The following is a 15,738-nucleotide window of genomic DNA, read 5'->3' on the forward strand; positions in this document are numbered from 1 at the left end:
CATAAATGTTAATAATAAATTAAATAAATTATAAAAAAATACCTTAAAATGAATAAATTACAAAATAACAAATAACTTTCCATTTTTATGAAAATAAGATGAAAATAAGAAATTTTATTTTTATGAAAATAAGCTGAAACGTTTGTATTAGATTTTATCCCCTGCTTTAAATGAATAAATATTTTCTTTAGAGTGCAGACCTTCTTTTTTTACTTCATGAAAATAAATGTCAATGCAAAATATTCAAATAGGCTTCATTTTCTTAATGCAAAATATAATTTCTTACTTTTTCTGCTGATTTTGTGGGTGAAATGTGACCTCAATTTATGCATGACAGTCTCCGTGAGATTCACTCCAGTTTGAGGATAGACAAAGTGACAAAAAAGGCAAGAGAATATTTTAAAAAACATTAAAACAATTAAAAAAAATGTTTTTTTTATCATTTGCTTCTGCTGATCTGAATGCCATTTGAAAGGCTTCTGATGTCCACAGCAGTCCATGAGATCCTTATGCAATTTATACAAACCTGCAAGGTGCATCCGTCCTATAAATACACACACGCACACACGTGTCTTTGAGTATTTGTTATCCAGCGATCCTCTGCATGGCAAGTTCAGCCATCTGTGCGTTAATTATCAATGTGTGTTGTTCTATAAGCTCAGCAGTTTGTCTGCTTCGGGGTAAGTGGGATACTTCACTGTCTCGACCTTCTCCTTGACTTTGTAGGATGGATAGAGGCCAGTGCGTCCCAGTTTGCGGTTGACCCCTTTAGAGTACCCGTCCCAGTGGTTTCCAGCCACTCCGATGACGTCTCCGGGCTCCAGTGGGATGTCCTCCGCTGTGCGCGCCTGGTGCGGGTAGATGGCGATTTGGTTGTGCGCATTCTGTCCACCGAAGTAGTAGATGTCATCCAAAGAACGGAAGAAAGCCGAGGCGTCCGGATGAAGAGTCTGCATGATCTCATACGCCACACGACACACCTGATAAAACCAGAAGAACAAATTCACAAAACTGCTGGGCGGGAAAAACAAGAAGTGACAAAGTAAAGCGGCAACTCTTTCCAATAAGGTTAACATTAGTTATTGCATTAGCTAATATGTATGGAGCCCCACACATGGCATGCGGGGAAATAAATAAATAAATAAATAAATACATGTAAGAATATTTTCTCTCATTTTAGATAATCTTGGCCATTTTGAACTGTTTTGTTTCCTTGTTTTAATTAAATTAGTCTTTAATTAAAATTTGCTCAATGTGGCCACGATTTTCTAAAACGAGGGAACAAATTATTAATTTATAACCACAATAAATATATTTTTGTATGCATGTCATGCACAGGGCTCCATAAAGATGAAGTAACTATAGCAATATACTGTATATATATATATTTTTTTACAGCATTTATTAATTATGTTGTTGTGTTAGTACCATTAGTGGTCTACCATTGCTGCAATTACAAACTGATGATTTTAAAATGACAAAATGTTCTTTAAAAATGAACATGAGGCCTGTTTTAATACCATTCATTCTTTTTGAATTTTGACATTATTTTAATAATAATTAAGCATATTTTCTCTTCAAATTGCATCACTGCATTGTGCCTCAGCGCAGGGCTTTTATGGTTATTTAAAACTAAAACTGAAATTAAAACCATTAAATATTTTTTCATTACCTGAAATAAAATGAATGTTAAATGAAATACAATTTTTAGCCAGTTGCCAAGGCAACATTTCTAATTTTTATATAGTTTAACTTGAAGTACTGAAATAAACTACTGGTAAAACTGAAATCAAATTGTATATGTATATATGTATGCTCCGCCGCACGTGCTTTTATAGCTTCCTGGTCATGACGTCATCCGCCGTGACGTCCCGTTCAGCTATTGGACTGATTTCACATACGATTCAGAGCGTGGATCGCGGAAGGCGTTCCCCTAGCGTTTGTCGACGCAGCTCGAGTTCCTGAAGAGGAACTATTAGTTAATGTTGAAAGTAACATTTAGATTAAAAATACTGTAGAAATATTGTTTATTGTTCGTTCATGACTACTAGTGTACAGTAATGTTAACAAATGACACCTTATTGTATAAAATGTTACTGATAAAATAAACAATTATGGATGTACCTGTGAGGAGAAGGTGCAAACCAGGAAGTCAGTCTGGGACAGGAAGTGGATGTCCAGGATGACGCCTCTGAGTGAATTCTCCGTGTATCGGTTATGTAAACTCGCTGACCAAGAGATGGAGTTATCACTGATGAACTCATAATCTGTGTACCTGAAAAACACACAAAATACTACATTTCATTTTTTACATTTTAAATCTAATACTCAATTTTAAATATTAGAAGAGGCCAATTTAAGATGTGCCCATGAACTTTAAAGGGTCTTTAAACACAAAACTCCTTTTTGAGATTTTAAGAGTTTCACGTCATAGAAGGCAATGTTAACATCCGTAATTTTAATGGTAGCAGAAAACTGTTGAATTTTGAGCTTTTTCTTTCACTTTTTTTTGGCTTCCAGGTTTAAAATCTTCTTCAAAGTCTTTGACGTTGACAATGAGGATTTTTAACTAGAAAATGAAAATAGTGCAAAATACATTTAGTACATCAATGCCTCATCAGATACATGTTTTATCGTTATATAATTATATATAAAATGTAACATTATTATAATTATACATTTGAATTTATATATGATTATAAACAAATCAATTCCAAAGAAAAACATAATAAATAAATTAGAATAACCTTTTAATTTTCATGATAATCTTTAAAAAATAATTTAATCTATAAATACATTTTCATTTTCATGAAATTTTGATGACGGCTCTGCATTAAATTCTGGCTATCACTGAGTAAATGTTTAGTTGTGTAATGTAGCGTGAGCGTCTAAAATCATGGATAATACATTTCTTAATTTTGCTGAAAGCAATGGTGAATTGCAGAACACATTGCCGGAACGGATCCGCGTATGACAGATAACGGAAGTGAGAGAAAAGTGTTTATTACGTTTGAAATATGGATATTTTTCTTACAAAAACTCATGGATTCGCTACAGGGGCCTTTATTCATCCCACAGAGCCGTCTGCGGCACGTTTTATTATGAATGCGCAAGCTTTATTTGACGACTTGTGGACTGTTCAACAGCAACACCCGCTGACTGCAATGATGGAGCTTGGAATAGCCAGGACCATTTTTAATATAACTCCGACTGGATTCGTCTGAAAGAAGGAAGTCATATACACCTAGGATGCTTCGAGGGTAAGTAAAACACAAGCTAATTTTAATTTTTGGGTGAACTAACCCTTTAAGGAAACCTCTGATGCTCTCATGCACTGTGAGAGAAACAAAACCTACTGGATCAGTTGCCATTTGTGCTGTTTGTCTCACCGTCTTTCCCTGAACCTTTTTCAAAAGGGTAATTTCATGACCCTTTAAGGACTCATAGCTCACTTGGTTTTTGCCTCCTGTAACAGTGAGGGGTCGTCGGTGGCCAAATACACTCGTTTTTTATCCACGTGGCCACGTTGAGCCATGTACTGGAACTGTTCCTCCACATGGACCATGTACTCCTCTATTGGGTGAAATGCGGCCTCCGTCCCGACTTTATCTGTCCGTCTGACATGGACGCTGTAAGACAGAGACACAAACTGTTAACAATTAGGATTATCCTCCCATTTGTTATCTGATAGGTTATATAAGTTTTCTTCAATGCAGTTTGTAGTAGCCATGTTGATTTGCTCAGTTGAGTTTTAGTAAAGTGTGAAGGACAGTGTGAATAGTTTAACCTGCTTTGCATGCTCTATTTAGTGCCTCAATGGAAATCCACTATAGACCTGTAACACAAACAGTAGAGCACAATGCCAAGATCATGGGTTTGATTCCCAGGGAGTGCATGAACTGATGAAATGTGACCCTGGACCACAAAACCAGTCATAAGGGTCAATTTTTCGAAATTGAGATTTATACATCATCTGAAAGCTGAACAAATAAGCTTTCCATTGATGTATGGTTTGTTGTGATATGATAATATTTGGTCGAGATACAACTATTTGAAAATCTGGAATCTGAGGGTGCAAAAAAATCTAAATATTGAGAAAATCGCCTTTAAAGTTTTCCAAATGACGTTTTTAGCAATGCATATTACTAATCAAAAATTAAGTTTTAATATATTTACAGTAGGAAATTTACAAAATATCTTCATGGAACATGATCTTTACTTAATATCGAAATTATTTTTGGCATAAAAGAAAAATCTATAATTTTGACCCATACAATGTATTGTTGGCTATTGCTACAAATATACCCCAGCGACTTAACACTGCTTTTGTGCTCCAGGGTCACAAATGTGTACCTTGAATGCGATGTAAGTTGCTTTGGATTAAAACATCTGCCAAATGCATTGATTTATACATTTATGCACTTAAATAAAGTGATAAAAATGATTTGTGAACTTTTATGCATTTATTTATTTTTTGGTTTGCTAAATGCATTATGCATTCAGTATTTACGCATTTATCAAACCCAACAATAAGCTGGGAATTTGATCAGTTCATGCATTCCCTAGGAAACAAACCCATGACCTTGGCATTGCTAGCACCATTCTCTACCATTTGAGCCACTTATGTAGTCTTAAAAATGAAAATATGTAAATTAAAGTCATTTTTAATGATCTATATCACATATCATGTAATGCAACCAAAACAACAAATGGTCAAAATAAACACTTCTCTTTTGCATCATGCATTTTCCAAGGTTAGCATGCTAACCTTTTTTAAATGCATCATAACATAACATAGCATGGCATGACTTATTTGGTGATGAATTTTACACAGGTTAAGATAAGAAGAAAAAAACAACAACTACTTTTCCATGCTGCCCTTTGCCATACAATTCAAGTGAATAGCTCCAAGCTCCAGAAACACATTCAAAGTTATACAAATATTTGTTTTATTTTATTTTTACTTCTGGCAATTGCATTTAGGCTTCAAAATTCATAAAAGTTTTGTCTGTGAAGATTGCCACGATGAACAAAACAATAAACGTCTCAGAACGTATTTTTTGCACCAAAATCCAATGTTTCAGAAACTGCAGAAATCAAGTATTTATGCACTAAACATATCAGTACTTGTCTATCTCTCTCTTTTCAGCTGATCTCTATGCTTCACTATAGATTTACTCTATTATATTATTTGGGTTATTACATTTCACAGTGCTGTCAAGAGACAATGGTGCTTCCTACGGGGCTGCAATAATTTCATTCTCATTTATTCTCATTGTGATTGTGAGTCATGTTCATTCTCATTATCGTGTGTCATCTTTATCTCACAGTGTTTTATCAGCGTAACACCCACCCACCATGGGGGCAGAAAACACACACACACACACACACACACACACACACACACACACACACACACACACACACACACACACACACACACACACACACACACACACAGACACACACAGACACACACAGACACACACACTCACACGGAAAGAAATGTGAGAAGACAAATAAGAGATATACAGACCCAATGATGGGGTGTTTAAAGCCCAGTTTGACACAGGTCTCCTGGATCTCCTTCTCCAGCCAGGCCTGAGGACGGACCAGGTACTTGACGAACTGAGACACCCACCAGACGGACGGGTCGCCGTGGAGACGCTGCAGCCGGGGCGCAAGGTCTTCTGGGATAGCGAGCGGAAGGTACGGAGGTCTGGGGTGAAGACTGTCTACGATGGGCAGCTCCACCACCTGAACGTCCCGGTCGTGAGCCTCACCTGTAGAAAAACATATTATAGCAACATTTTAACATTTAATTCAATTATATAAGATGTTGACTTTGTTTCAAATCTTTTCTAGCATCCTAACCAACACACAAATACATACACTAATGGTCATAATAAAGAATAATTAACTGGAATAATTAAGATTTCTAAATGTTTTTCAATGCATATTTGCAGCTTTGTTATTTTTATTTTCTTTATTTTATTTGCCCTAAACTTTTGAATGGTAGTGGATCACAGGTTTCTCTTTTTATTTTTTCTTGAGCAGCAAATCAGCATATTAGAATGATTTTAAACTAAACAACTTGAAACTTAAAAAAGTCAAAATTATGGTCATTTCCACAAACAAAATTAACATATGACCTGAAAACACTTGTAAATAGCACACAAATCATATAGACCACTTTTGTGTAATTATATGGTGTTTTTCTTTTCAAAACTTAACAGTCTCATTCATTTTCATTTGACCAAAAATAGCAGAAATAAAAGAGTTTGAAATGTCTTGTCTGTGCTGTCATTTTCCATACAATGTAAATTAATAGCAATGGATGTAGACAAGCTCCAAAAATGCATTAAAAATTATAAAAATATATAAATTTGAATTTTAGAATATTTGTTTTCTATAGTCTTCTGAAGCCATACGATAGTTTTGTGTGACAAACAGACCCAAAAATCATTCTTCTCAGCTTCCTAATCTTATTTACGTTTGTGCACAACTTGAAAATTATGGTATGTTTCTCAAATAAATTCCAAACTCAGAATTGCGTGAAACAAAATTCAATTACAATTTTCTTTTTATCCGATAGTGGATACAGGCTTTCATATGAGGGTGAGTAAAAGATGACATCATGTTCATTTTGCTAACAGGGTAAAACGATATATACTGGGTGAAACGGTTCATTTTTAATTGGATGAAACATCTGTGTATCAAACCTTTGTTGAATAATATACTGCGCTGCCAAAATGTCCAAAACAAAGCATTTAGCTGCCTACTATGTGGAACACTGCATTGCCAATGATGCTTTCAAGGTAGGAAGCTCAACAGAATTTGGACGAGAGCCGCAGCATTAGCATCAAGCAGCTCAACCTGGCACTGCTCACTCAACCCATTTATCACCATTTCAAGATGCATGCAAATGTTAAACAACAGACCATCTTTTAAGGCACAACCAATTCGCAATGCATAGTCGAGGTAAAAACAAAGAAAATGTCCAATTTGCATGAGAAAACTCATGTTTTTTAACAAGAAGGCAGCAGCTGCACCTGAAGACAATCGCTCACTTTTATCAGCATCTGTCTGCATGCACCTGTGCTCAAAACAACACCAACACTGCTGCTAAATAATGAAAAATAGGGTCACAAACATGCTTTTGTGCTGAATTCTTCTGTCATGTGATACAGCATTAACTGTAAGCTGTTTATGGTAGACAAATGTAGTAAAAATTCTTCTTCAGTATTATTTGTCATGTTTTCCCAGTACAAATATTCAAATGTTCTTAAATCAAGATGCATTTACTTGAGAAGCAAAATGAATGAAGATATTATTTACTGTTTACTAATAATGTATCAAGATCATCTTGCTTAAAACATGACAAAATTTCAGCAAGAGGGGGTCAAAAATATTATTGGTTTACTACTGAATTCTTTTTTTTTTGTCTACTTTCTGAAAAATGGTACCATTTTTCAGAAAATAAGAGACATAATACGTAGTCATTTGACTTCTTAAGTAAAAGTATCTTGTTTTAAGAATGTTAAGATATTTGTACTGAAAAAAAAAATACAAAAAGATTTTTTGCTTAAAACAAGCAAAATATCTGCCAAAAGAATCAGAAAAATAATCTTGTTTCACCTTTATTTTTCTGATCCCATTGGCAGATATTTCTTGTTTTAGTTCACTACAAATATATACAGTGGGGCAAATAAGTATTTGATACACTGCCGATTTTTCAAGTTTTCCCACTTACAAAGAATGGAGAGATCTGTAATTTTCATCGTAGGTACACCTCAACTGTGAGAGACCGAATCAAAGAAGACCAAGTGGGAAAACTTGAAAAATCAGCAGTGTATCAAATACTTATTTGCCCCACTGTATATTTGTATGTACATATATATATATATATATATATATAAACATATTATATTGAAGATATTAAAACAGGAAAAGATATAAAACAAGAAAAATCTGTTTATTTTACTGACCCCACTGGCAGCTATTTTATTCTTGTTTTAATTAAAAACTCACTGCATTTTGATACAATACATTTTTCAGAAACAAGACTTAATATCTTCTGGCATTTTGCTTCTCAAGTAAGAATGTTTAAGTATTTTTACTGGAAAACGATGTTTTCAGCTTGCGTTTCCTGCATTTCAGTGGATTTCCCTGCACTAACCGCACATAAACGCTCGACCTGTGGCAAGTTTCTCATAAATGTTTGATGCAGATGTGTTCTGTAGCGTTTAACTGCATTAAAGCGTTGCATGCTTTATGTGTGACGATACAAAGTCACCCCTGAGAAATAAAGACTGATTAGATTTAATGGTGCTGTTTGCGTTACGTGGGGCAGAGGAAGGACAAGAGCACGAGAGGAAACCAGAGAGACTTTGATCTGCAGAAATATTCCCAAAGCATTCCACAGACGAGTTTCTTCAAAAGTCGCCGGGTTTCTCGTGCCAAGGTGACCCGTTTCAGCTCTCGTGCACAAACAAACTGACTCTCCCTGGTGCTGGAATGACTGGGACTAGTCTCGGGGCAGAAGTCTGCACACGTCAGATTAAACAGGTCACTTACCCGCAGTCCTTTCACAAACACCCTCCAGAGGAACACACACAGACAAAAAGAGACAGGCCAAGAAAGCAGCAGGAGCTGTGGATGTTTATTCAGTGGATAAACCATTTTTAAAGGGAGAGCTCATAAAAATACAACTCATTCACTCACCCTCAGGCTGCAGTGTTATTTTAGCATCACTAAGATACTTCTATAGTCTTTATTAATATTTTAAATACATTTTTAGTTTTATATTTTCCATTTTTATTTTAATTTTAGCTAAAGATTTAGAATTTCTTTTCATTTTTAGTAGTTTTTAATTAACATTTTCAAATCACTTCTTTTTTATATTTTCTACTTTTATTTTAATTTTAAAGTTTTAGTAATTTTGTTGTGTTTCTGTCATTTTTTTATAGTTTTTTTATTAGCGTCTATATAGCTTAATTTTTTTTTTCTATTTTAGTTTTAGTCATTTTAGTATATCAAATAGATTCAAATGAGAAATGTTGCCTTGGCAACTAGCTGAATTTTTTTTATTATGATTTCAGTTTATTTTATTTTACACCTTTAATAATTACTCTATTTATTTAGTTATTAGTTAATGTTATGTTATGTTAACAGTTTTAATGCTGCCCTTTTCCATACTGTCAAAATGCATAAAAAACATATATATATTTTTTTAGATTTCAGTCTTTCTACCATACAATTTCAACATTATTTGCCATTTCTTCATAATTATTTGTGAAATTTAATAGCAATTTCTGAATGAAAACTGTTTCTACACTGATTTCCCCCCCCCAGTGTAGTCTTCTGAAGCCATACGATAGCTTTTGTGATGAACAAACCCAAAAGTCATTATTCTCAGCTCTCAAATTTGATTTAAGTTTGTGCTCAACTTGGAATTTTACAGAAAAAAGCAGAAATAGGTTTGAAACACTTATTTATCTGTTCTGGGTGTGTTGGTCTATAGACCACCGAAATATAACAAGGACTTTATTCAGCAGTTTTCAGAGTTTTTATCACATATTGTGCCAAGTTGTGATAACATTTTAATTCTTGGGGACTTCAATATTCATGTGTGTTGTCCAAATAAGCCTATGGTCTCTGAGTTTTTACAGCTGGTGGACTCTTTTAATTTCACGCAGTTTATTTCAAATCCAACCCATGAGTAAGGCCATATTTTGGACTTGGTCTTATCTCTGGGCCTTCCTATTTGTAATATAGATGTTTTAAATTATGGTCTGTCTGATCACATGCCTGTAATTGTTTATGTTATTATGCCATGCAAACCAGTTTTGCCACAGTCAGGTGTGTTTTGTTCTCGTCTTATTACTTCATCCATGGCAGTAGAATTTTCTGAGGTATATAACTCCTCTTCATTTGTGAATGTGATTGAGTCTCCTTCTCCTTCTGTGGGCCCAGATGAGCTGTTGATATTGTTCAATTCTGTTTGCTCCGATATCTTTGCCCCATATAAAGTTAAGAAACCTAAACTTAATCCAACTCCATGGCTTAACAACTATACTAGTTCTCTGAGGCAGGAATGCAGGAAGGCTGACGGAAATGGAGAAAGAATAAGGTACAGGTTTCACTTCAATTTATGAGGCAGTGTTTTTCAGACTATCAGGCTGCTGTGAGAACTGCAAGGCAAAATTATTTCTCGAGTGTCATTGCACAGAATTATAATGCCCCTGCAGCCCTTTTTTCAACAATTAATAGACTTCTCAATCCGAATGGATGTTCTACCTTGACCCCCTCATTGGAGGTATGTGTAATGTTTCTGACATTTTTTGTGGAAAAAGTAGAAAAGATTAGAACTAGTCTGCCTACGTCTTCAGTTGAGTTTGTGATATCACCAGCTTGTGTAAGGAGTTTTGAACTCTTTGAGCAGGTGTTTCTGGCACAAGTTATGGACATCATTATGCGTTTGAAGCCTAAACCTGGTGATTGCGATGTGGTTCCTTTACGTCTTCTTAAGGAGATGATTGATGTTGTTGGGCCGAGTATTACTTCTATTGTTAACAGTAGTCTTCATAATGGAGTTGTTCCAACAGGCCTTAAGCAGGCGGTTATTCAGCCACTTCTTAAAAAGCCAAATTTAGACCCTTTAGAACTGAAGAATTATCGGTCCATCTCAAAACTACCGTGCCTATCAAAGATTTTAGAGAAGGTGGTTTATTCCCAGTTAATGTCATTTTTAAATAGGTATGAGATCTTAGACAAATTTCAGTCCGGTTTTAGGGCAGGTCACAGCACTGAGTCTGCACTTTAAAGAGTTGTTAATGACCTCTATATAATCAGAGATGCAGCTAACGCGGCAGCTCTGATTTTATTGGACTTAAGTGCAGCTTTTGACACAATAGACCATGTGATTCTTATAAAGCGGTTATCTCATTTAATTGGAATTTGTGGGACGGTTTTAGAGTGGTTTAAGTCTTATCTGTCACATAGATTATCCTCTGTAAAGTATGGTAACTTTGTTTCAACGGCAGTGCCTGTTACTTGTGGGGTCCCCCAGGGTTCTGTTATTGGCCCTATATTATTTTCATTGTATATGATGGCCCTGGGTTCAATTTTTAAAAAATACGGCATGTCGTACCATTTGTATGCGGATGATACGCAGATATATTTACCTATGAGAGTGGGAGAGAACAATGGTTCTAATTTGCTATCTGCATGCCTAGAGGAGATTAAGATGACTCAAATCTGCTTCAGCTGAACCAGAGTAAAACTGAGATTATGTTTGTTGGCCCTGCCAGAGGATGTTTAGATATGTCCACATATTTGGGTTCATGGCCCGATTATTGCCGTGACCAAATAAGGAACTTAGGTGTGGTGTTTGACCCAGAGCTGAAATTTGACAAGCAGATTAATGACTAAAGTAACGAGTAATGAGTAAAGACTTTTTTTTTCCAGATTAGGTCTAATCTTCTCGACTAAAGCCTATTCTGTCAAGAAAAGACTTAGAGAAGGTTATTAATGCCTTTGTTTTGTCTCGTCTGGATTATTGCAATGTGTTGTATGTGGAGTCCTGTCAGACCACTATTTCACGCTTGCAATTAATTCAGAATGCAGCAGCTAGGCTGCTAGTGGGTGCTAAGGAAAGTCATCATATCTCTCCTATTTTAGCTTCTCTCAATTGGCTACCAGTGAACTACAGGATAAAATATAAAACTTTTTTGTATGTTTTTAAAGCAGTGCATGGGATGTCCCCTGCTTACGTGTCTGAGCTTGTTGCTGTTTGTCAAGCACCTAGGTCTCTAAGATCCAATAATAAGTTATTGCTTACTGTCCCTCGTACTCATTTAAAGTTAAAAGGGGATCAGGCCTTTGCTGTTGCGGGGCCGAAGCTCTGGAATAGTCTTCCTCAGGAACTTAGAGAGGTCTCATCTTTAAATGCTTTTAAAGTAAAAGTCAAAAACTACTTCTTGTCTTTAACCTTTGAGAGGGTGGGCTAGTCTTTGTTGTTAGTAGGATGTGTGTTGTTTTAATTAGTGTGTTTTAATGAAGTGTTTCTTGATTGTACAGCACTTTGGTCTGCAGGTGCAGTTGTAAAGTGCTCCATAAATAAAGTGAATGAATGAATTACCACTTTTATACACTTCTATTACACTTTTATGATGCTTTTTTGTGCAGAATCTGTGCACATTCACTTTCATTAAAAAAAAATAGCAGTGTGAACATTGTTAAACATCTCTTTTTGTGTTATGCCAAAAAATAAAGTTTGGAACAACAATGAAAGCGAGTAAATAATGACACCATGTTGATTTTTGGCTGAACTTTCCTCTCACACTTTTTTTTTCTGTCACACCTTTATTAGAGGAATGAAATTGTTCTGATTAACCTAGGAGAACTTGAACTGAGTTTAGAAACACATAAACCACAAATTAACCGTGGAAGAATGTGTTGCATAGAAACACCGGCTTTGTTTTAATTGTTTGTTAAAAAAACAAGTTACAACGGGTCTGCTAATTATGGCCGTTACCAACCGCAAACCAACTGACAAGTAGCTCATTAAATCTCTCCCTAACGATTACCACACAACAACAGTGGCCAGCCGGAGGCTGCTTTACGGCCTTTCTACGAGCAAGTGCACATGTGATCGGAGTATGTTTGAAATTTTAATTAGCTAAAGCATGAAATATTTAAGAAAAAACTCCCAAGCCGTTCCCAGGCTTTTGTAAGAGCACTCACAGCTCTTCTTTACGCTTTTTTCTGGCGGCTAGAATGGGTTTTGACAAGAATCCTCAGATAATCTATTCCCTTGACAGATCCTCGGCTGTAATAATTAGGACACAAAGAAATTTTCACATGTCCTCATTACACTTAAATATCCATCTTGTACTAGAGCTTCACACTTTGTCTATTTAGCATTAAGAGCATTAGAGAAGTGGACTCTAGTTCACACGACTGAGTTTTACAGTAGAAAATGCTGAAGCACAAATTAAAAATACAGGCCTGGCTTAACTGATATATAGCGCATTTCATATAAAGTGGTGCTTAATTGGCATAAAAAGAATAACAATTACAATCAGATCACAAGTTAATTTAAAAATGCATTGAAATGAATAAGGAAAGCAAAAAAAAAAAAATTAAATCAACGCAATCAGAGAACGCAGATAAACGTGTTAATTAGGGAGACCTGCACACATGAATACATTTAGAGACAAGAATGATGTTACTGCAAAACTAAAGCAAAATCTAATGTCATATTGGTTTTGCTGGAAAATCATGAAAAATGGTTTCTATATTCAACAGTCATTATGTAGTAAATGAAGAAAATTATTATTTAAGCACCTTATCATTCAAAGGATTTAAAAAAAAATAATTAATACTTTTTATTCAACAACGATGCATTAAATTAACCAAAAGTGACATTAAACACATTTATGTTATAAAAAAATTCGATTTTAAATTAATGCTGTTCTTTTGAACTTTCTATTCAAAGAATCCTGAAAAAAATTCAGTTTCCATAGAAATATAAAGCAGCTCAACTGTTTTCAACCTTGATAATAATCAGAAATGTTTTTTGAGCAGCAAATCAGCATATTAGAATGATTTCTGAAGATCACATGACACATGTGAATTTTCAACTAGAAAAAAACATTAACTTAATTGGTAATAATATTATACAATATTACTCTTTTTACTGTATTTTTAATCAAATAAATGTAGCCTTGGCGAGCAAAAGAGACCATTGAATAGTCTATATAGTTTATATTTTGACTCATACAATTATTTTCTTTTTATTCGATTCAAAACCGCAGAACTAACATTAAAAACACCACTTGAACAAGCCAAATTTGAAGTGGTGGTAAATTGTCACTTTTAATTGTCAGTTATTATAGTTAACTAAAAGTAAACTAAACTAAACTTTAAAAAAAAATTCAATAAATACATTAACACTTCACATTTACATTATCATTGTTATTTGAAATAACAAATATTATTTGAAAATAAATAAATCAATAAATAAAACCTGCATTTATTTTTATATATATTTTAACCTAATTTCCATGCATTTTAACTTGATGTACTAACTTTTTTTTTAAACTTCAAGTGAAAAAACTAAAACTAATAAATAAAAACTACACTGACATATTTAAAAAATAAAAATGACAGAAACAGGAAAGTTACTAAAACGTAAGCTAAAATTAAAGTGATATAGAGTATATATATATTTTTTCTTTAGAATAACATGCACTGATAATAATAATAATAATAATACTTAATAGAAAAGTAAACAGAGCCCTGTGTAATGTCATATTGACTTCAGGCACATTTTCATGTTGAGATCTGCTCATATCCAGTGGGATTCGCACTCACCTGACCAGTGTCCGGTCGTGGCTCCGGATCGATCTGTACAGGTGTCGCTGACGGACCGGAAGACCGTCTCCCAGCCTTTGGGAGCGTATCGCCAGTTGTGGGACTCAAGGATCAGGACTCTCTGCGTGCCGTAAGCGATCATGAAGCAGTAAACCACGTGATGGAGCTGACAGCCGTATCCACAGCCCTTATTGATGTTACACACCAGCTTACGAGCTTTACTGCAGTCCTGCGGGTTCTGATCCAGAAACAACATGCGCAGTTACAATTAGGACTGCATTTTAGATTCAATTAAGTTGTACCAACGTAGCATGTGTACAAATAAAATAAAATAAATTTGTATCAATATAGTATGTGTATATCACATAAAATAGAAAAATTAAATAAAATAATAAATACAAAGAAGAGAAATGAGATATGCAATTAAAATTATGACCGCATTTTAGATTAAATGAATTTTTACCGACTGAAATACTCTGAAATGAATGCTAAACTTCAGAAGACTATTTTTCCTCAATCCCTTCAGCAGGATGCAACGTTTGTTTCCAGAGCAAGCTTTCAGGTTTTATGCAACAATCTCTGATGAGTTCATATTCTCTAGTAAGAGCTGTCTGACTTCATTATGAAACCACATTCACTGCATGGAAGCAGGATCTCAAAGAGACAAGAGAGAGAAACACAGACAGACAGAATGACCGAGGATTTTAAGACTTTCATGAGATGCTCACTGGATGTATTAGATCATATATTTCATTCGGTGTTTGGGCAGGAATAACAGTTATCATGATACATATTTATATATTATTCCAGAGATAAAGTGATTCTGTGTGTCCAGCAGGGGAAGATTTTAGATCTCTATATTTCCCCTCAGAAACGCTCTTTCATTTTTATTGTGCCATTAGAGGAAATTAATTACGATAATCGAATTGTCTGGCGGCTCTTTCAAGTTAGTGTATTTGTCTGTTTTTTTTTTTAGTGAATCCAAATTCAATAGTGTTGACACAGGGTTTGCTATAGCAGCAGAAGCACTCTCATCTCAAAAAGCCTCAAAGTGCTGCCTGAGCATAAAACAGCATACGCTTAAAAAAACGTACTGTGATGGTATGGAAATCAGCCATCAGAGAGGATTTGATATATACCATGGTATTAAATGCTAACTAGATTCATTCAAATAATATTAAATAAGTTCAATGAAATATTCAAAATAAAATATTCAATATTATATCAAATAAAATGTGCTGGTACTACGGTACAGTGATGGTACAGAAATCACACACACACACACAAACACAAACACACACACACACACACACACAAACACAAACACACACACACACACACAAACACACACACACACAC

General features: G+C 34.8%; 1 protein-coding gene across 1 annotated transcript in view; it reads right to left on the reverse strand.

The window, feature by feature from the left end:
* Positions 1–255: 255 nt before the first annotated feature.
* Positions 256–15,738, reverse strand: part of fut8b (fucosyltransferase 8b (alpha (1,6) fucosyltransferase)) — a 111,192-nt gene continuing 95,709 nt past the window's right edge. Inside the window, exons 6-10 of the mRNA XM_016242855.1 lie at positions 14,380–14,617; positions 5,537–5,783; positions 3,453–3,629; positions 2,125–2,275; positions 256–980 (exon numbers count right to left, since the gene is read on the reverse strand). Coding sequence (XP_016098341.1) covers positions 651–980; positions 2,125–2,275; positions 3,453–3,629; positions 5,537–5,783; positions 14,380–14,617 — 1,143 coding nt within the window. The 3' untranslated portion in view covers positions 256–650. The remainder of the gene's footprint in view (positions 981–2,124; positions 2,276–3,452; positions 3,630–5,536; positions 5,784–14,379; positions 14,618–15,738) is intronic.

This window comes from Sinocyclocheilus grahami, unplaced genomic scaffold, assembly GCF_001515645.1.
Source record: "Sinocyclocheilus grahami isolate Dianchi unplaced genomic scaffold, SAMN03320097.WGS_v1.1 scaffold674.1, whole genome shotgun sequence".
Lineage (NCBI taxonomy): Eukaryota > Metazoa > Chordata > Actinopteri > Cypriniformes > Cyprinidae > Sinocyclocheilus > Sinocyclocheilus grahami.